This window comes from Oreochromis aureus, linkage group 7 (genome assembly GCF_013358895.1).
Source record: "Oreochromis aureus strain Israel breed Guangdong linkage group 7, ZZ_aureus, whole genome shotgun sequence".
Taxonomy (NCBI): domain Eukaryota; kingdom Metazoa; phylum Chordata; class Actinopteri; order Cichliformes; family Cichlidae; genus Oreochromis; species Oreochromis aureus.
The window spans coordinates 25,835,599-25,857,640 of record NC_052948.1 but is presented as its reverse complement, the minus strand read 5'-3'; the positions used below and the strand labels follow the sequence as shown (position 1 = coordinate 25,857,640).

The following is a 22,042-nucleotide window of genomic DNA, read 5'->3' as shown; positions in this document are numbered from 1 at the left end:
AGAAGACCATCACAGACGTTGTGTGCAAGAAAGGGAGCTCTTTCAATATGTACAGCAAAATGCTGGAGGCTTTTTATCAGGCAGTTGTGGTGAGCACAGTGTTTGCTGATTAACTGCTGGAGTTTGCTGATTAACTAGTCACAGGAAGGCTGGCTCTGTGATTGGCTGTCAAATGGTGGCGAGGCCGTCACTGAACAAACTGTTAGGCATCATAGATATTCTTGGCCACCCTCTGGACCACTTATTGAGCACACACTGATTCAGCTCCACGGCCACATGTAAATACTCTTTATAATAAAATATGTCTCTCTGGTGAAGAGTTATCTGCTCTTTCAATAATATTTTATTGCCTTTTAAAAATTCAGTTGTGGTTGCTTTGACTCTAAAGCTTTTTTTCTGATATATTATCAGTATTATTATATTTTATCTTCTATATAATTATCACAATTATTGCTGCTGTAACTGTAACTGTCATGGTCTCTTAGCCTTTCGCTTTTGTTTCTCTGTGTTGTCTTCTCTCCCTTGATGTGTGTGTGGGTGTGTTTGTGGTTACCTCTCCTCAGTGCGGCTCCTCCTGTCTCTTCACACTGGACACGCACCTGCTGGCAATCAGCAGCATTATAACATTATTTCTACATCATTCCAACTGCTGTGACAAAAGAATATTCCAAATATTGTAAACATGTATCATTTCATATATATACAACTTCTAACTTTCTTTTTGTCTCCTGCCCTTGCCAGGATAAAGATCAACTTCTGTGTAGCACTTCGCTGGGGACAGCACAACTTTCACTGCTCTCTCTGTGTATGCCACAGTCCATAGAGGCTTCAAACTATACATCACCATTGTAAACATATACGAGCGCCTTCAAATCTAAGACACAAATAGTTTCACTTTTTTCAGTTTTATTTATATAGAGAGAAATCACAACAACAGTCATCTCGAGGAACTTGACATTGGAAGGTAAAGACCCTACAATAATACAGAGAAACTCCGGCGGAGCCAGAGATTAATAATAACTCATAATAAAATTAAGAGTGGTGTATAAAGACACGGTTAGTGAAAATGGGTGAGAGAAGGAGAAACATTCATTGCATCATGGGAAGCCCCCATCAGCATAAAGTCTATTGCAGCATAACCAAGGGAAGATTCAGGGTCACCTGATCCACCTCTAACTATTAGCTTTGTCAAAAAGGAAATCCTTAGCTGCCTTGGAGTATACCTGTTAGCCGACTGGCATAGTGGCATTGATGATTAGTGGCTTTGAGTAACGCCTGCCGAGTCCGAGCCCAGGTGCAACGGCAATGCGGGAGATGGTGCCGGACTGAGGGAACGGTGAGGTCAGCCTCTTCCTCAGGAAATAGGGGTGGCTGATACCCTAGGGAGACTTCTAAAGGGGACAAGCCAGTTGCAGAAGATATGAGGGTGTTGTGTGCATACTCTATCCAAGGTAGATGAGAGGACCATGTCGCTGGGTTGTAAGTGGTTAGGCAGTGGAGGGTAGACTCCAACTCCTGGTTGAGCCTCTCTGTCTGGCCGCTGGACTGCGGATGGTATCCAGAACTGAGACTGACCTTGGCTCCCAGAGCAGTGCAGAAGGTCTTCCAGACATGGGAGGTGAACTGTGGTCCCCGTTCCGAAACAATCTCCGAAGGGATGCCGTGAAGCCTGAAGACATGGTTAACCAGGAGCTTAGTATTCTGAAGGGCTGAAGGGAGTTTGTCCAGGGCGACGAAGTGAGCAGCCTTTGAAAACCTGTTGACTATGGACAAAATGACAGTTCCCAGAAGAGAAAGGTAAACCAGTGACAAAATCTATGGCTATGTGAGACCAGGGGCAATGGGGAATAGTTAAAGGTTGAAAAAATCCTGCCGTTTGTTGAGTTCTGTTCTTACTCCTAGCACAGATGGTACAAGTAGCCACATGCTATATTTTGTCCAATTTTCATTCCTTTTTCGGCTTAGACATTGTCATACTGCACATATAATGTAGTAACTGAAATAACACTAAAAGAAATAACAAAGGGCATCCCTTTCCAGGGTCTCCCACCAGAAGTACCATTTTAATAATGAAATGGTCCTACCTATGCTGGGATGACAGGCAAACCTAGCAGTGCTGATCCAGTTGATTGCTGTGGAACGGGCTGAGGAGGTGGTCAGGCCATCCAGTGCCAGGATCAGGTTCATCCTGGAGGGCCTGGCGAATTGTCTTCTCCACGTCCCAGGAAATTAAACCCACCCTGCAGGTGGCAGGTAAGATGGTCTCCCCTTGTCAGTGATCGGTGTCGCTGGCGAATTGGCGGGACAGAGCATCCGGCTTGATATTCAGAGAACCTTGACGGTATGAGATGGAAAAAGTTCAAACCTACCTACAAAAACACAGTGACCATCAAACCTGGCAGGCATTTAGTTGTTTTGTGGTCCTTAGCTAAGTGATATTCCTATGGTCTGTCCATATAAGAAAAGGCTGCTCGGCTCCTTCTAGTAGCTGACGCCACTCCTCAAGTACCAACTTAATTGCAAATAATTTACAGTCGCCTACATCATAATTTTGTTCTGTCAGCATGAGACGACGTGAGAAGAAGGCACAGGGTTGCAGCTTTGAATGTGGCTGGGAGAGTACCGCTCCTACGCCTGTGTCTACCTCTACTGCACCCGTTCTCATTCATCATGATCCCATGAAGTCATTTGTAGTAGAAGTAGACCAATGTCCTAGAAACATTTTCAATGTTTTCTCGGACTCGCAGATTTTTTACTGTTGCTTCATCTGGAACTACAGCCAGGTAGCCGCACCGCTCACTCATCTCAAGTCCACCAAGATCCCCCTTCTACAGATCCCCTTCGGTTGAGTTAAAACATCTATTCACCGAATCCGAGAAAACATTGAAGATGTTTCCCGGATGTTGGTGTGGGCCATTCCCTCACGGCTAGAACCTTAGCTAGGTCTGTCTTCACCTGGACTCCTGCTAGAATGTAGCCAAGAAGTGACTGAGGGTGAACGAAACTCACATATTTCTACTTTGACACATAACCGGCATTGAAGCATGGACTGGACGTGAATGGACCATGACTTAGGTAGAATCTTAAAAGTAGAGAGAGTGTGTCTGTCTCCCAAATCCAACCTGGGAGCTGGTTCTACAAAAGAGGGGCCTGAAAGCTGAAGGCTCTGCCTCTCACTCTACAATAAATACTCTAGGAACCACAAGTAATGCTGCAGTACGAGAGCAAAGTACTCTGTTATGGTGATACAGTACTATAAGGTCATTAAGATAAGATGGGGTCTGCTTGTTCAAGACTTTGTATATAAGGCGAAGAACTTTGAATTCCATTCAAAATTTAACAAGGAGCCAATAAAGAGCTGCCAGTATAGGAGAAATATGCTCTGTCTTTCTAGTCCCTGTCAGTACTCTCAGGTACTCTCAAGGCTTTTCAGGGAGTTTTTAGGGCATCCTGATAATAACGAATTACAGTACAGTGGTCCCTCGTTTATCGCAGGAGTTACGTTCCAAAAATAACCCGCGATAGGTGAAATCCGCAAAGTAGCCAACTTTATTTTTTACTGTTATTATAGATGTTTTAAAGCTGTAAAACCCCTCACTACACACTTTATACACTTTTCTCAGACAGGCATGAACATTTTAACACTTTTCTCTCTTGTTTAAACACTCTCAAAGTTCAAACCTTCGTAGAAAATTAAGTCCAGTATTATAGGATGAAACCAAAGGCACCCGCGATGCCTTTGATGGTGCAAAACATTTCGTCGACATTTTTGTGTTTGTTGGGGAGAAAACTTACAAACATACAGTACAGCACTTCAGAGTCACACTGCTAGCGATCGAAGATTTATGTAAACTTGAAAAGCTGAATTCTGTACTGTACAGGAGACATGGCACGAGATTGATTTACAATGGTCTATAGCCAATCAGGACGCAGAACACAATGCGCTGTACAAAAAAAAAAAAGCATGCAAAATTGCACAAAAAAAATCCGTGAAACAGCGAGGCCGGGAAAGGTGAATCGCGATATAGCGAGGGACCACTGTAGTCCAGCCTAGAAATAATGAAAACACAAACTAGTTTTTCAGGATCACTCGGAGACAGGATGTTTCTAATGTTAGAGATATTGTGCATGGAAGAAATGCACAAGGGAAGAAAGTCCTACATATTTATTTAATGTGCACACTGAAGGACGTATCCTGATCACAAACGACTCCAAGAAATCTCACAGTGTTACTGTAGGCCAAGGTAATGCCATCCTGGGTGAGACTGCTCACTCAAAGCTGCAGAGAAACACAACAGAAAGAAAGAAGTCAGAGAAGGAACTTGAGTGAAAGACCAGAAATGATGGGCTTATATTAGGGAACAAACAAGGGAAAGAGTAAGAAAATATCGTGCTGAAAAGAAACAACAAATTCAGCTTGAACAACCTTTAACCCTAAAGCCTGGTGTCAAAAATATAACCGCAAATAAATGAGGAACAGACAAAGTAAGACATGCAATCCTAAAAGCCCAGAAGGTAAAGGCTGCAATCCTGAAATCTAATGTTGAGAGTGTGAGAACCCAAAAAAGTTTGAAAGATTAAGGACCAATTAAAACACCTGCGGAAGAAAAAGCTTTGAAAGCTCTAGCAAAAAATTTATCCAAGGGTCTTGAATGGTTTGAATGAAAAGCGTGCAGCTTGTATAGTAAATTTTATTCAAAAGTCTGGAAATAATGTAAGAAAAAATAGTAAAGCAAAGTTTATACACACACACACACACACACACACACACACACACACACACACACACACACACACATATATATATGTGTATATATATATATATATACACACACACATACATCATCTCTCTCTCTCTCTATACATATATATATATATATATATATATATATATATATATATATATATATATATATATATATATATATATGTATGTGTATGTATATATGCAATGATCATCTCCCACCTCTCTCCAGAGACAAAGGTGGGTATCCTCAGTGTGAGTGTGGAAAATCAGCATGTATAAGTAACGCAGGTACACATGCACGCAATCATTCACACACACACACACACACACACACACACACACACACACACACACACACACACACACACACACACACACATATATATATATATATATATATTCACCCCACCTGTCCTTCGGCACATACTGGTGTGTTGTTTCACATTTAGGCTACTAACCAACAGCAGTCAAAAGACACAAGGGCACAAGGGCACCCAATCAGGCGCTTATGAGTGCTACTGACTCCACACCCTCTACCTCCAGTAGTGCACACTACACTAGGTTTCCTTCACACTAACACCAAGTGAGAGGAGAAAACAAGAAAGGAAAGGAAAGAATCTCTTTTTATTTCCCATCTTTTCAGTTAGATCCCAGCGTATGTGGATTAGACTGACAAATAAATAACCAGACAAACAGGGCAGCTGTTAACAGAAATCAGTGGAAGCAGTTACAATGTCTGTTTATGGCCAGAATCACTTTACTTGGAATGGTACTCTGAGAGATCTGCATGGCAGCTATACAGGCTTCTGCACAGGTAGGTAAGACTAAGTGTATTTGTGTACATGTGTATCAGTCACATGTATTTTCATTTGAAATTAAGAATACCTTTTAAAAAAAGCCATAGACAATAAAGTTATGAGGAATAGCTTTTATTTGTCAATGAACTTCATGCAAACTGCAGTAAAGAGAAAGACTGAACTTCTGTTACTCCTCTGAGGTTGAAATCAAAACTTGTGGGGTCCATACCATTTATTGGATGTTCTTGTGTCCTTTCTTGTGTCCTTCTGGTGACTCTCTGGGGCTCTTTAAAATGCAGTAAAATTAATCTAGGATTAAATGAAACTTTCTCATGCATATGCAAACATACGGATTGCATGTCTATGCTTACTCTCCTGATGAGAATAGGGACAGGGAGTGGGGGCGGGGGTGGAGTTGACTTGGCAGCCTGTGTAAGGTTGGCATGAGTGCCTGTATGCTTGTACACATCAAGGCCAAGCAGAATTCTGACTTGGCATTACTTGCAAGAGCGTTCAGTTGCAGCTGACAAATTTAATTGTGGTGTACCCTACAGCTTGGAATTCATTACACATTCTTTAATGCATAAAATAGTTTAACTTTTTTCCACAGACAAATCTCAGTTTCCTTACTTATAAACATTTGAACCAGACCACCAGTGCATAGATGTGACTTCTGCTGTGATTGGGTACTCAATAAATAAATAATTTAAATATAATATTTACCATTACAATCACTTATACTGAAAGAAGTAGTCATACTAACAAACTGCAGCTGTGAGTGTCAAAATGCAAAGAATGCCAGTTATGAAAAGCAGCTTTTGCTTCTGTATTCATGGAAAGGTTGCTTGAAAAGATCTAGTGCCTCCAGTGCTAGTCAGACTGGAGTGCTATCTCTGCTATGTGGCTGTTATGTGCTGAATGTTACTGTGCATGCTGTGTCAACTCTCCACAGTAATAAGATGTCAGATCAGAGGCATAACAGAGAGGAGCAAAGTAGCATCCAGTGGGATAATGACACATAAGTGATTTGAGTATGTTATAGGGTAGTCAAGGAAACTGTCACTCTTATTTACGGTTTAATGTTTTGGTAAGGATCTCATACTGTTTACTTGATAACAGTCTGATTTTACTGTTTGATATTGTTTTTAATGATCTCAGATCTCTGTGTATATTATAAGTTATCTAGAATCATAAGAATTATGTCAGTGACTCGTACACTTCTTTCTAGTTATCAGTTAGCGAACGCAGTTCACCAGATTTTAGAAACCAACAGTGTCACTGACAGTCTTGTAAAACTACAACTGAAGATGAATCCACTCAACACACATCATTAATTCTTATAGATGGAGAACATGAGTCAATAAACATGAGGAAATGTTAACTTACAATATAAGGGGCTTTGAGGCAACTGTTGTTGTGGTTTAGTGCTATAGAAATAAAGTTGAATTTAACTGAATGAGTCCCTTCAACTGAGGGGAGGCCTTGCAATAGTTTTTGTTTGTTTTCTGTCATGGATCACTGGTAGACTTAACAGAAGATGGATATGCTTAGGGCTGAACAACTACTAACTTATACGGCAATTTGAACTACAATAGCTCATCTGTTGAACTGGACCACATGGATTAGCCTTCGCTCGCTACGTGTGTTGGTGAGCTTTGGCCACCAATGATCTTATCACTGGTTTGCCACTTTTCCTTCCTTGGACTTCTTTTGATGGATATTATACCACCACTGTAATTCTGGAGATGCTCTGATCCAATCATCTAGTCATCACAAATTAGCCTTGTCAAAATCACTGAAATCCTTAAGCTTGTCTATTTTTCCTGCTTCTAACACGTCAACTTTAAGGACAAATTGTTCACTTGCTCCCTAATCTATCCCACCCACTCAAAGGTGCTGAAATTTTATGCCTGTATATGTATGTATATATTTCCCACTCATCCTGCAAACGGTCTTTGTTGGTCCTTTAAAGACCTGAGGTCCACTACCAGATGCCTGGGAGCTGAGAGCATAGTATCTTTGTCGTTCCTAGGACAGAGATCCCGGATGTCGTTCCTGAGATCTGCTGGAGCCACTTGCCCAGTTTGGGGGTCACTGCTCTGAGTGCTTTGATTGCCACAGAAACATTGTCTTCACCCTCTACATCTTCTCGAGCTCCTCTCTCAGCCCCCCTCTTTAAAAAAAACTCTTTCACTTGGTACAACTACACCTAACAGTATGGCTGTCTTCATTTTACCATGAAATTTTGAGATACTGTCCAGTAATGGACAGTCAGACTAGAAAAGTGCTATGGTAATGCAGATACACTGAAGGAGAATATTGTTCTTGAATAACATTTCATTTACTATAATGTGAAATGAGGCTGTGTAAATGCATATCTGTCCTTTTGCTTCTCCCTGGCTCTGTCTGTCAGTCTGGATCATCTAGCCCGTGTGGATAAGGGTGGTGATTTGTAGGTACATTCAATCGGAAAGGGCCTCCTTTGCTTCAAGTTTCCATTGCAGTGTGATTTACATCTGGGGGGGTGGGGGTGGGGGGTGGCATGGGCTTGAAAACTGGCATGCTTCAGATGCCGTGGGACTGTGGAACTGTTGAATCATGAGTAAATAAATAAGTCTGACAGTCCACTATCAGCCCCTAGAGGCTGAAGGGCTCATTTTAAACAGTCAGAGTCACTGGTCACAAAAAACAAACTAATGTTATTGTTATTATTCATTTTTAATTATTCACTTTTAACAAAACAGCTTTTTGTGTGTGTGTGTGTGCGAATATGTGTGTATGTGTGTGTGGTGGTGGTGGGGGGATAATTAATACACTATTATCTTTTTCAATGCCATGTGCCAATAATGTGCCAATACAGTGCACAGCAGCTACCTGAACTGTACTCCCAGAGAGGCTGATTATCTTGTTCTGAAAAACTGAAAAGAAAGACACACATCAGAAGTACTTGACTTCCTGGTGTAACTCCAAAATGCATTATCAACATCTTACAGCAGGTAAATTGAAAGCTAGAGAGAAAATGGCATCTCACTAGTTCAGAAGATCTTCATTTAACCTGTGAAAATTGTTGCTATAGTTGTTACTCCATAAAAAAAAGCCCTCTGTAAAGCTAGAACATCTTACGATTCATCACTAATTGAAGAAAAGAACAACCGCTCTAGGTTTCTCTTCAGCACTGTAGTCAGTCTGACAAAAATTCAGCACTCTGTTAAGTGAAGAATTCGTGCAACCTTAACTAGTAAAGACTTCATTAATTTCTTAACATTTTAACCATTATAGAAATGTTGATGGAGTTTCGGTCAGTTCGGTCCTGTGCACTGTTGGATCCCGGGGCCCCTGTTCAGACCCAGGGTTTCTGGGGTGGTGCCTGCTGGTGCTGTCTGGGTCCCGCCTGGCTGGGCCTCGTGGTGTGGGTCCTAATGCCCCCCCCCCCGGCTTCTGCCCCTCTTAGGGGCTGGGGATGCTTTCCCTAGCCTGGGGTGCTAATTAGGGATGGGACTTGTGGGGTGTGTCAGGTGACCTAGGCGCTGTGCGACTCAGATCTATGTGTCATGGTGGGATCTGGCCCTTTTTGGGGTTGAGGAGGGGATGGATTGGGATGATCATGATTGCTTCTGCCAGACATGAGGTGACCTTGATGCAGTTTGCGTTTATATGTCTGGCAGGCATTGTTCCATCCCCTCCACTGTCCCACCTCCCTCCAGTTGCTTGATTTCGCCTCGCCAATTTGACTGGACCAGTTGGCAGACATATCGGTGGGACTGGTAGTCCTGTGCCTCACCAACGTGGTTGTGCTGGCTGGTGTCTTTATTTTCCTTTGGGTCTGTTCGCTGTCCCTCTGTGCTGTAGGCCCCTCTTTCTGAATGCTGTGGGATTAAGGAAAATGTTCTTTGCGATCATATAACCAGCAGCATACATATTGTATTAACAAGATATAGCTTCAGACCATATTGAGAAGCGCAAACATACTGGCAACATGTAGGCCTTGTTACAGGAATGGTTATAATCAATTTTTAAGCACATTGCATTCTGTGCCTATAAAAGAGTTGTGGCTCAGTCCATTAATTGAGGGTCAAGAGCTTTTGGCTGGCGTTATGATCAGCCAATCTACTGTGATGTTGACTAGAGCTGTGGAAGGATTGCATGCACGCTTACAACACACTTATATCATGTTATTCTTTATTATCTGTTATCCATTTATATTTTATACTAGGAAGAAGATTAAGTTTTAAGTGGTATCATTTGATTAAAACATTTATTCAATATGTTACACATATAGTTTCAGTTGTGTACGTGCGGGCCTTCTGTCTGGTGGAAAGGTTGCAAGTTTTAGCTGGTGAGGTGAGAGGTGAAACTGAGTGCAGTTAAGGTCGACACATACACACCCACACAGTAGATAGACTCATTTATAGGTGAAAGTTTAATCATATTTTGCTTGTGACTGCAAAATTTGTTGCAGAATGTGTGCCTGATGTTCCAGACGATAAGCGGGTGTCTGGCGGCGACAGGAAGACACCTGGGATGGGGACAAGGCGATGTTCTTTTCAAACTATGTCAAAAGTCGTTAACAGAATTGTGGTTTTGATTTGATGTATGCATGTATTGTATCTGCTTAACGCATGAAGGGGCGTTATAAATTTCCCTGATGATATAAAATAACTTTTTGTGTATTGTTGGAGAGAGATCTACAGCTGATGTGTTGCAGTGTACATCTCCCACACCTGTGTTCATTAAAATCATCGTTTGACTTAACCCGGCCGGACCAGTGTTGTTATTTTGGATTTTCCTCCTGTATCCCTCCTCAATATTTTGAATCCTAACAATGCCCATGCTACGTGGATGGTCCCAGGATGTGCTGGCTGGCCTCGGTGGGGGCCTGGTGGAGACTTTCCTGCTTGTTTCTGGCAGAGCACACATGTATTCAGGGCTTCTTGGTCTTGGTCTTTTGATTGGAGTAAAGATATCTTTACAGTATAACTCACCACAATGCTTGTTTTTGTCTCTGTGTCATTGTGGTACATTTTGCTACTGAAGGGATGGTGATAATGTGGAAGATCATAGGCAAAACTTAACAAATGGAGGGAACAAAATGATACATCAGTATATCAGTTCACTGATGTCTCAACCTGGCATGTTTGGACCCAAAATGCAGAATTGAAGCCAAACTTAATGAACAAACTAACCTTTATTCATGTGAAGTTGGGAACCAAATGTCCAACAAGCAGAAACCAAACGTCCATAAATCCAAAAAAGAGAAAACACATGGCGGTGCGGAGACCTCTGGCAGAGACGAAGCAGAACCAGCAGGCGAGGAGACCTTTGGCGGAGACAAGGCAGAACGAGCACGCGTGGAAACCTGTGGCAAAGATGAGGCACGGCCAGCAGGAGTGGAAAGCTCTGGCAGCTGCTGCTGGGGCATGGGAACCTGGGAGTGGACGCGTTCAGCTAGCTCCAGAGCCTGAATCCCCTCCCTGACTTCATGCAGATCTGTAATATTATCGATTAAGCCGTACTAATGTTGGTCCTGAAGCCAGTCATTTCATCAAGTTTGGGGTGCCGACACCTTTTGTTGGTACTTGAACTGCTAGCGCTAACAGCACCCATGTTTTGCGTTTAGATAGTACTGTAAGGTTGAAGTGCTTCAGTGGTATGCAAACTCCATTTTGCACAGTTTGCACAAAACCACGCTTTTATCAAGGCTTCCGTCGAGCAGTCTTTTGCAATGAAATTCGTCTCCGATCAACGCGCTTTCTTGTGATTCTTCCATTTTTGAAGCTGTGTGCATCAGTGTAATCTGTATACCAGGAAATCATGCATTGACAAAAGTTCCCCATTGCTTGGAATGCGATTAAATGTGTTAATTTTTTTTAATGCATTTTTTTCAAATAAATTAATCACAATTAACGTGTTAAATTCCCAACCCTAATAATGATATTACTGAATCAGTTTGTCACCTGTCATTTAATAGTGCTTTTATTCAGTTGGAAATATGTAACTTTACTATGACATTTTATTAAGTGGGCAAATAGTGTTTCTTGTTTCTGACCTGTGTGTTATCAGTAATTTATACACTGATTACAATGAGAAAATGAAATAGACTGCATGCTCATGAGTGTTTGGTTACATTTTGCTGAACAGGTTTTAGCTAGCTATTACAGTCTATTATCTTGCAGCAGTAAACACATTTGTTTTTCTATAAGTTTTAATTGAAAACTAAACTAGTAAATAAAAAATTAAATGGAATGTTTCTAAATACCATCAAACAGGCTTACTGAGAGAAAATGAAAAAAACCACCACTGGTTTAACAACAGCAGTAGTGAGTTGTGAGCGTCTACGTGTGCTGCTCTGCTCAAATGAGTTATACATGGAAAGCCAAGACGTGCATATCAGTGTACCAGCCTGCTGTCTGAAGGCATCAGTGAAACTAGACAGCTGGAGCAACACTCAGGGTTCTCCCCTCATTATTGTGGAAATGTGCGTGGGTGTGCAACATATGGCTGTGTCAAGCCAAGGGAATCCTGTCTGGGAGAGCAGTATGTCTTTGATTTCACCTGTGGATTAGGAGTTCCTGATGGGAATGTTATGGCATTTTTCAGTTGTTGATGTGATTTTTTTTTTATTGCCTATGTGTGTGTGTGTGTGTGTGTGTGTGTGTGTGTGTGTTTGTGAAATAGATAGAGTGAGAGAGAGAGAGAGAGAGAGCAAGCCAGTGAGAGGCAGTAACAGAGAGACAGAATGACACAAGCTGAAGGGCACAGTGGTTGAGAATGTTCATCCTTAATCCCAACTTTCAACCAGCCAGCTCAAAGGCAGCTCTCCAGCCCATATGAACTTTAAAGCATGTTGACTCTTCTCATGAAGTCATAATACACATATGTTTGCACACACATAGACACACACTGACAAGATAAGAAAGTAGTGACTGAAACAGAGTGATACATAATATATAGATTCCTTCAGGGTAGACGAGGACAACAGAATGAAACCAATGAAAGCACAGGTGTGGATTTTGGGTGGGACATAGAAGCCCACAACAACTCTGACCTGTGAAGTAGTTATGGGCTGCGCTACCTAATTGGTCAGTCAGGCGTTTATTCTGGTCAGCGGCTCTTTCTCCACAGTTCTTGGTATCTTCAAATCCAGTGCTGCACCAATGGTACGGCAGCCTGCTCCTCCTGGAAACTGAGGTGGTTGCCTAGAAAACATCCAAATAGATATTTGAATGTTACAATGTTTACAACCCGCCATTCTTTATAAGCTGTAAATTTTTATTTTTCAGAAGAGCTGTCAAAAACCACATTGTGCTTAAAATGCTCTGTATCTATGGGTCTCCCTTACTGGCCACCTTTCTGATTTAATTGTGTGTGCAGTATCACTTTTTTGTAAGTAGAACAAATCTAAAGGTGAATAAATTATTATATGGATCAATAGATGAGTACTTTCATCCTGGAAGTTATTAAGACTGAGTCAGATAAGCAGCAGTGAATACACTGTAGTGTTTTTTCTGGGTTAGAGTACGGTGGTACTGAATATAGTCTGTGCCCTGCAGCTGCCCCGCTGGTCTTGTCAAAGCCTTTTTATAGTGGCAGTCTTCTCAGCACCACAGCACAAATGTTTTCTGGAGCTCTTTATCCTAGAGGGGTAGGATTACACATGCAAAGTCACGTGTGCGCACTTAAACACAATAACGCACACATATAATCACTTTTCTATAAAAATACTTTTCTTGTATTTTATGGTAGGAGGGATGTGTTTTTTGTTATGTTTTTGCATGTGTTTTATGATCGTGTAAAACAGACTGAGCAGAAATGACACAGACTCTCAGGAAGACATCAACTTTACTAATGCACATGACACACACACCAGCATGCGTGCCCCCTCCCTGGCCCTGGTGAGTGTCACTCCGCTGTGTTTAGACACAGTATCGTTACAGCCTGTGCAGAGAGAAAAGCACACTGATGCTATAAGTGTGTCTGTGTGCGTTTGTTTGAAGTACTGCTTGCATGTTGCTGAGGAGACACTTCGGCTCTCAGACTGTCCAAGTCCTAACTGATGATCCCGTTTCATTTTGTCGTTTGTCTGTGTAAAAGTTTGCTCACCTTTCTGTCACTCTTTTGATTCGTTCATCTGTTGACTGGAACAGGACGAGGTCGACCAAGTATGACGGCCACCTTAAGCTCCTCCAGCGGCTTAGAGGTCCTCCTTTCCACTCTGCAGGTATGTGCTCCTGTATGTGATGTGTTGGTTCTAAACACTGAAATAACAAATCAAAAGAGTTACTTAACTTCCATATCAGCGTTAATGTATGCTGAGCCCCTAATAGTCTGCTAGGGATATAAAAAAAAGGAGAAAACCCCCCAAAAAAGTAAAATATGTTTTGGGTTGCCTCAGCTGATTTACTGAGAGGAATATCTGAGGTTTGTGTGTATTAAAACACGCATTTTTTTTCCTTTGCGTGTGGTATATTTTGCAGGCTTGCATTAGGTTATTGCTGCATCAAACATGTATCAAATGTACATCAAGCTTGATCCACATTCATATGCTGTATTGCTGTATCATGTTCACATTATTTGGTTTGTGGTTGACACTGGATCCTTAGAAAGTTGAGTGACATAAAAAAAATGTCAATAATATTGGACATAAACTTTGGTCCTGCATTACACTAGGATCTTTAAATAAAAGACATGTAACTGCAACACACTCACATGGAGCAGTGATGAAAACCTGTCTATCTATCTATCTATCTATCTATCTATCTATCTATCTATCTATCTATCTATCTATCTATCTATCTATCTATCTATCTATCTATCTATCTATCTATCTATCTATCTACCTACCTACCTACCTACCTACCTACCTACCTACGTGCTTGTTAAGGCATTGGTGAAAGGGACCGATGGTACATATGATACAAAACATCCCTAGGGGGCTACAGTTGGAAACTTGGGTGGTGGAGGGGTGGAGAGATTGAAACAGCAGGTGGCATTATATGGAACTACTGGCTCAACATCATTCTTTAAAAAAATGGGGAATTAACCTCACATTTATAATGACAACACATTCTGACTACTGAGCCTGGGCTAATCCATCTTTTTGCAGACTGCAGATGAACCCTGAGTTGCTGAATCATACTTAATAATACAATTCAAAGTAAAATTTTTAGTGACTGTTCTTTACTAAGTGATCCTCTGAGGGAACCTCAAAAGTCATGAAAGGTGGTCATACAGGATATCTCCTCTACAGAGAAAGTTTCTTTCAGCACCCCCCTATTAGCACAAAACAAACGAGGAAAGAAATATATTGGCTTTGCATTGAGCATATTTATGCAGCTCTTAGCTGTTTTTTGTTACTGCTAAAGGATACAAAGACAGACAATCATTACATCATTTATTTAACATGTGAAAAATGAAGCACACTCCATGATTCAAAAGCTTGTAGAACAACCTTCAGCAGCATTAACCAGAAGCTATCATTTTCTGTAGGACTTTATCAGTCTCAGTGATCACTGAGGAGGAATTTTGTTCCATTCTTCTTTACAGTGTTGCTTCGTTCATTCAGGCTTGCGAGCAGTCATTTATATGCAGCTCTCTGAAGGTCTCATCACAGCATTTCAGCCAATTTCAGACAAAGTTTAGCTGTCTGACCAATGGCCTCTCATTTGACTCTAGAATATTTTGGTACACAGAGGAGTTCATGTTAGACTCGGTGACTGCTCCGTTCTCGGGTCCTGTGGCTGTAAATCAGGCTTAAATCATCCCCCCTCCACCACCGTGCTGACAGTTGGTATGAGGTGTTTGTCCTGATAGACCGTATTTGGTTTTCTCCAAACGTGGTGTTGTCCATTAACACCAAGCATCTCCAGTTTGGTTTGTCCAAAGGCATTGGCCTTCATACCTCAATTTGATTTTACTTTACAAATAAATTTAGTCCATTTAAGTCCATTTCACCACACTTACAACCAAATGAAGACCTAACTATGGGAAAGTAAAGACAAGTCTTTAAAATGAATAAAACTACTAGTACTACTACTAATAATAATAACAGTACCATAACACTTCATTTACAAAGCACTTTTAAAAACAACAACCGGGCTGACCAAAGTGACCAAATTGTTATTGTTTTTATCATTATTATATTATTATTATTGTATACAGTTTATAAAACATCATAAGCCACAAAATGTACAGGATTACACAAAAAAATTACAAAGCATGTCAGGAAAACAAAATGATAAAAGTAAAGACGTAGGCTTTATCTTTTTAATTTAAATATATTTCATTATTCTCACTCATCTTAACTTAAATGATCTTATCTTTCTTTCTTTTTTAAAAAATTGAGGTAATTTCTCATCGCAGGCTAACAGCACACTTACTTGTCCTCTTTCTTGTAGGGGAAATGAAATCGAGCTCTCCTCTTTTTTTTTTTTTTTTTATCAGCTGAAGCCATTCTTTGTTATTTACTTAATTTTAAACAGTCATCACTCTCATGGAAACACTTAGAATGTTGTCCATTTTCTGGCTTCCTCTTTTTTAGCTTCCTCTTCTCAGACTTTCTCCTTCTGTTTTGCCTTAGCGACCCACACTTCTCTCTTACATCGTCACCTCTAGATGAACCTGTTTCTTTGTATAGACAAATGGGGAGCGGTGGCTTTATGCGGATTATAGGCAGTATGTATGATTTGGAATGACTGTGATTTATTAATATACACACAGCAGAATAATGTCATAAATCTAACATGATTTTAATTGCAAACTCTTTTTTTGTAAGAAATTTCTCATGCATTTATCAGTAAACGAGGCCCATTGTTCCAGAAGTCTTGTAGTTTGTTCAGGTTTCAGCTTTGCAAACCTAAGGCGTGCTTCTATGTTCCCTTCCGAAACCCTTCCTAACCTCCTTGTTCAGGGTTAACATTTGTCATTGCCTTTGGGAAAATTAGCAGCTGCCTTAAACGTTTTCCAGTTGTGAATAATAATAGCATTGTGGACTTAAAGTTGTTTGCAAATGACCTCATAAAGGTTCCCAGATTATTGGGAATATTTAGATTTTTTGTTACTGTCTATTGAAGCAGCTCCTGCAGAATCAAACCTGTAGACATAATTGTTCAATTTTGTGTTAGGGAAGTTTCTAAAACCTGTCAGATGAGCATCACAGTCTCAGGAACAGACATATTTAATTACTGTCACAGAATTTCCTCCCTTCTGAAAATGTGAAACTTCAGAAGGGTAGAAATATTTCATGGGTAGACAGTCTGAGATACTGGCTCATTCAGTTCTCTTCATCAGAGTAATGGGTCATCTTTGCTGTGCGTGCCCATTTTTCACTGAGAGGTGCTGGGTTTGAGTTACAAAAAAGTAAAGACTGTGCAAAAACAAAGCTCCCTCACCAAACATATAGCCTTTTGTTTTACAGCTTTCAGGCTGTCACCCACTTCAGATTGGAACATGTGGTTGCAGTGAAAAGTGGCAAGTTGCTTCAACTGGTTAAGTTGACATAACCTGTCTATCCTATTTAAGATGTTATTACCTTTGTGTAGCAATCTTTGCTCTACACAAGCCTGTACTATTTTACTACTTTTCATCCTAAATATCTAGAACTAAAAACCAATGCAATTTGAGAAAATTCTAGTCGCGTGGTGTGTAAAAAAACACACATTTACATATTTATCGACTACTACACAAGAAAAATCTCGAGTCTTTCTTGTATAGCCCAGTCTGTTCCACTGGAATACCAAATGAGATCAGTGGGATCACTGGAAAATAGATGAGCAGAAGCAGTGAGGCAAGATCAGACTCAAGATTATGAATTTTACAGAATAATGTGGAGGATTAAACATGAGATAGCCTCCCACAAGACCTCAAAATATTTTTACCTCAAATGTGACCATGAGCTAAGGTTGTTCCAATGGTTCCTAGTCCCTAGGGGAAGATCCTGTTGCGGAAACAAGACTTTAGTTTCTATTTGAACAGGCAGATTGCTGGCCATCTAAACAGCCTGTCTGGATGCAACACATTAAGTTATTTATATCTGGCATCAGATATTCGTCAGAGGCCTCATTTGGACATTGGAGAAGGTTTCTTCATACAACGCACATTTTAACGAGGGAGATGTTTGGCCACCTTAAAAGATTTCTGTTGAATTGGCAGAATTTAATCAGCCAGATTAGGTAGTTGATAAGACCAGCAGACCTCTGCTCAGTGGGATCGTTTTGAATATTTGGGATGAGAATCTCTGAGAAAATCCATCTGCATGTACATGTGGAGTACATGTGACATAAGAAACATGTATATAAACTAAGATACTAACGTCCATTAGTTTGGAAATATTGGACACATTTTATGTATATAAGGCCACGAGTCAGCCACGATACGCTCCAGCTCCCCCGCAACCCTGATAAGGATAAGGGGAAGAGAAATGTGTGTATAAAAGTTTTTTTTAATATGGTGTCATCCACTGGAACAGTTTGTGCTCCATTCCATGAAAGGAGCTGAATTTAACAGGAAGTAGGAAAAAATGGAAAGGCCTAAAAATATTCCCAGTGCAATTAATATGAAGACATTTCACAGCCAGGATTTCAACAGGCTACAGAAACGTTTCTTCACAGTAACACGTCAGGGACAGCGCCACTTTCTGCCCTGTCTGCATATAAAGTCCTGAAGCAAGCTATGATCACACTGTGTTCCAGGACGTGTCAATGCAGGATGCAGGATTTCCATGAAACACATCTACTACACTCACCGTGTTCCATCTGATCATAATCAGCTGACTGTGCTTAACTTTGGGATTGCAGGCCTTAGTCCTGACAGTTGATGACATGAAGATAATTATAAGTAGATTCACAAAACATGAGAATTTGCTAAACAAATCGCAGTCATTCCGCTTTCACATAAACACAAGCAAGAAAAATCAGCTTTGTTGAGTGATGAAATCATTCAACAAAACCAAACACAAACAAACAAAGCCAAGAATAACAATATGTAGCGACAGTCACTAAAAAAAGTGCAAAAACCACAACCATTAGTAGCAGCTGGTTTGTTTGGATTGTATATGGATTCCACATTCTGATTTAGATACTGTGTATCATGCTTCTCTGAGGTTCATCACTAACCGTAAATTTCAGACACACTGCTGTGAGTTATACTCTCAGGTGGGATGGCCTGCTTTGGCCAGTCGGAGGAACTCTCATTTATACAGTTTTATATATAAGGCAATACTCAGATTGCTGCCTTTCTATATGTGTTCCCTGCTTGCAATGAAACATGCTGGTCGTTATTCTCTTCGTCCGCTTGTTGCTTTCTGTTCCATTTGCCCGAACTGAACTTGGCAAAAGAGCTTTTGTCCATTTAGCAGCCTTTGCTTGGAACGAGCTGCAGAACAACTGGAAAATGACTGAATTCATTTCATTAAGTGCTTTTAAATCTAAACTAAGAATCCTTGTGACCAATTCCATGACATGCTGAACTGAATTTTGGAATTTTTATTTGATTTTTATTGAATTTTATCTTTATTGAATTCATTAATTTTTTCTATTTTTCATTTATTTTTGCATGTCTGTTGTTGCTGCCTGTGTTTAATTGAGTAATTTTTGTAATTGTGAGACACTTGCTGCTGCCTATCTTAGCCGGGTCTCCCTTAAAAAAGAGGTTTTTAATCTCAATGGGATCTTCCTGGTTAAATAAAAAAAAAAAGTAGGTTAGATGCATTCTAACTTTTTTATTCTTTTATTTTGTGAGTTTAAATGTATTATATTCTTTGTGTGTGTGTGTTGTCTCTGCAGAATGTCGGGGATGTGGAGAGCACCTTAAATATCCTCAGTGTCTTGGATGAACTTCTGTCAGCTGGTAAGATCATCTTCTCACCACTTGTCAATTCGGTTTCCATCCTTACATAAAAAAAGTTGTTGTGCTATGTAAAATGCCAATAAACACACGAAGCCTTTAAAGGCACAGTCTGTTTTTGTTATTAAATATACTAAAACCCCCCCAACTAAGTTACTAAGAACTCATAACTGTACTTAAATTCATGTGTAAATACGACTTCCAACAAACAGATGCAATCTTTTGAACTTAGAATTCATCCATTCCCTTTTTTCCTCCATAAAGGTGATATTTGACGACTTCCCCTGTACTCTTAAGATGAGTTTTGACTCCTCATTATATATATATATATCAATAAAAACATGAATTGATGATTGTTAATAAAGTTTCCAAGTTTTTCCAAGGGTAGCTGCATAGTCAGAAACCTATAAGCAGGTCTGAAATATGACAGAAACCCCTCAGTTCAGAAAAGTTCTTCAATCATTACTCCTACTAGGCTTTCAAGGGGTAAAGAGTTGAAAATATATAGGAGCCGGCAACGGTTTGCTGAAGTCCCCGTGCTGCCCCATCATCATGAATAAAATGGCCGAGATGAACGTCACTGTTCCGACTAATTGCGTTTTATGTATGAGGCTAGAGACCAGCTACAAATATAGTATACCGACGGGCAAAGGAGAGGACAACTCGTAGGCATTTTTCCTGAGAGGCAAATTTTAATATGTGTCTGCACCTTTATACATAAACAACAATGACAGCTGGTTAAAAGCTAAATAGCTCACTTCAATATGGCTTTTATTGGACAGAAGTGGGGCTACTTTTCACTAAGTTTTAGATGAGTAAAAAAAAAAAACACGGACAACTAACATATTGACAGCTGAGGTAAATAGTGGAGTCGCAACCCACACTCACAGTAACAGTCTATACAGATAAATATCAGCCACAGTTGTTTGTCATACAGCGGCCACCGTAGCTAGGTCTTAGACTTTAATTGGGAGGTGGAAGAAAACAGAGCTCATTTGACTTCAGTTTGCATCTAGGGCTGGGTTTAGCACGTGCCAAATTAATGGATGACAGTAACCCCATTTTCAGTAATGCAGTAATGCGTTACTGTACTAAATTCTGTAAATACATTAAAGTTACTATTATGTTGTTACTTGCGTTACTTGTTTTTTCAGATATATGCACCAGGAAGGATAAAAAGAAAAAAAAGAAAAAAAAAGATTTTTTTTTGCACACTTTTTCTTTTTTGTAAAAAAAATATGGAATGGGTTATAGCTTTTGAGAAGAGGCGATATGGACATTAATTTTATTTTTATTGCATGAAAGGACATAAGTGCAATGGTTAAATCCAAACAACATCCAAGACAGAAACAACTGCAGTATACTGCTAACAGAACTGTGGCTCTTAGACAGATTGCTAAGAAGCTAATCAACAACCCAGTGATGTCAAAGCTGAGTGTATTCAGACCCCAGCCCAGCAGCCAGAGGCTGAACTTCAGCAGGTAACAAAGGCAATGATATGTCTATATATAGACATATAATAAGATCAAATGTGGAAACTGATTACAGTTGAGTACATAGATGGAAAATAAAATAAAATAGAATCACAAAAAAAGTTAATAAATAAAAGAAGAAAAAAAATGAGATTTTATTATCAGATAAGTAAGATTTTTCAGAAATAGAAGGTGAGGGCACTTGGAAGATATCTGTGGCTGTCACACCCCTCGTATTCTGAGGATGACTAAGGTTTAAGTCTTCATTTGGAGCAGTAATGTCCTTTGCAATAAATAGAAGTACTTGGTGAATGCCCATTTGAATGTGGCTTGTAGCATCCTTTATATTTTTTTAAATAGTCAGTGAGAGTAAAAAAAGACACTATTTATATTTCAGTCCCTTTACAATTTACTAATATGCTGGAAAGAGGAGAGCTGGAAACTGAAGTTGAGAACACAGAGACATACAGCGCTCGCTGGTGTAAGCATCTATAAGCAGGACTGCCACAGTGATATGTGACATTGTTCCCAACACCAAGTTTCAGCTTTGTTTCTGTGCAATTTCTCCCTCAGCCAAACACTAACCTCTGCTCTCTGTTCAGGTACAGATCGGCGCATCCACTATATGATCAAGAAAGGTGGTAGTGAGGCTCTGCTGACTGCACTGGTCAAATATGGCCACACTTTCAGTCCCAACTACACTATACTCATACCACTCCTGCACCTGCTAGCTAAAGTTGGACACAAAGGTGGGAATGAACAAAACAACATGTATTGTGATAACTCTCAGACTGACTCTTAAAGTTTGTTTAGGAAAGGTGAGATGATCAACAAAAATAGCACAGTGGTTTCTGATTCACTGATAGCTATGTTTGTGGTTCAGTACAAATAAAAGCTTCCATAGAGATATATCTGTGCTTATTTGTCTGACCAACACTTTAAATCAATACTGTTGCAATATTAAAAAGCAAAAGGTCTATAATGAAAATACAAAGCAAACTGCTAATACATTTAGGTAGCACTTAGGTATTATTAGCAAGTGCTTAATTCATCATTTACATGTCATTGCTAGTCCTTAATACGTCATTTAGAAATGCAGATATGTTTAGCCATCTGCTACTGTTACACCATGTCAAGCCACCACTGCTTGGTGTAACTATGTAGAGCTATTACTGCTACTATATCAC

At 40.1% G+C, this 22,042-nt stretch overlaps 1 protein-coding gene across 1 annotated transcript in view; it reads left to right on the top strand.

Annotated features, from left to right (window-relative positions):
• The first annotated feature begins 5,343 nt into the window (after window positions 1-5,343).
• LOC120441240 (cytosolic carboxypeptidase 4) overlaps window positions 5,344-22,042 on the top strand; it is a 73,372-nt gene continuing 56,673 nt past the window's right edge. The window contains exon 1 of the mRNA XM_039615576.1: window positions 5,344-5,561. Within this exon, the coding sequence (XP_039471510.1) occupies window positions 5,480-5,561 (82 nt within the window). The 5' untranslated portion in view covers window positions 5,344-5,479. The remainder of the gene's footprint in view (window positions 5,562-22,042) is intronic.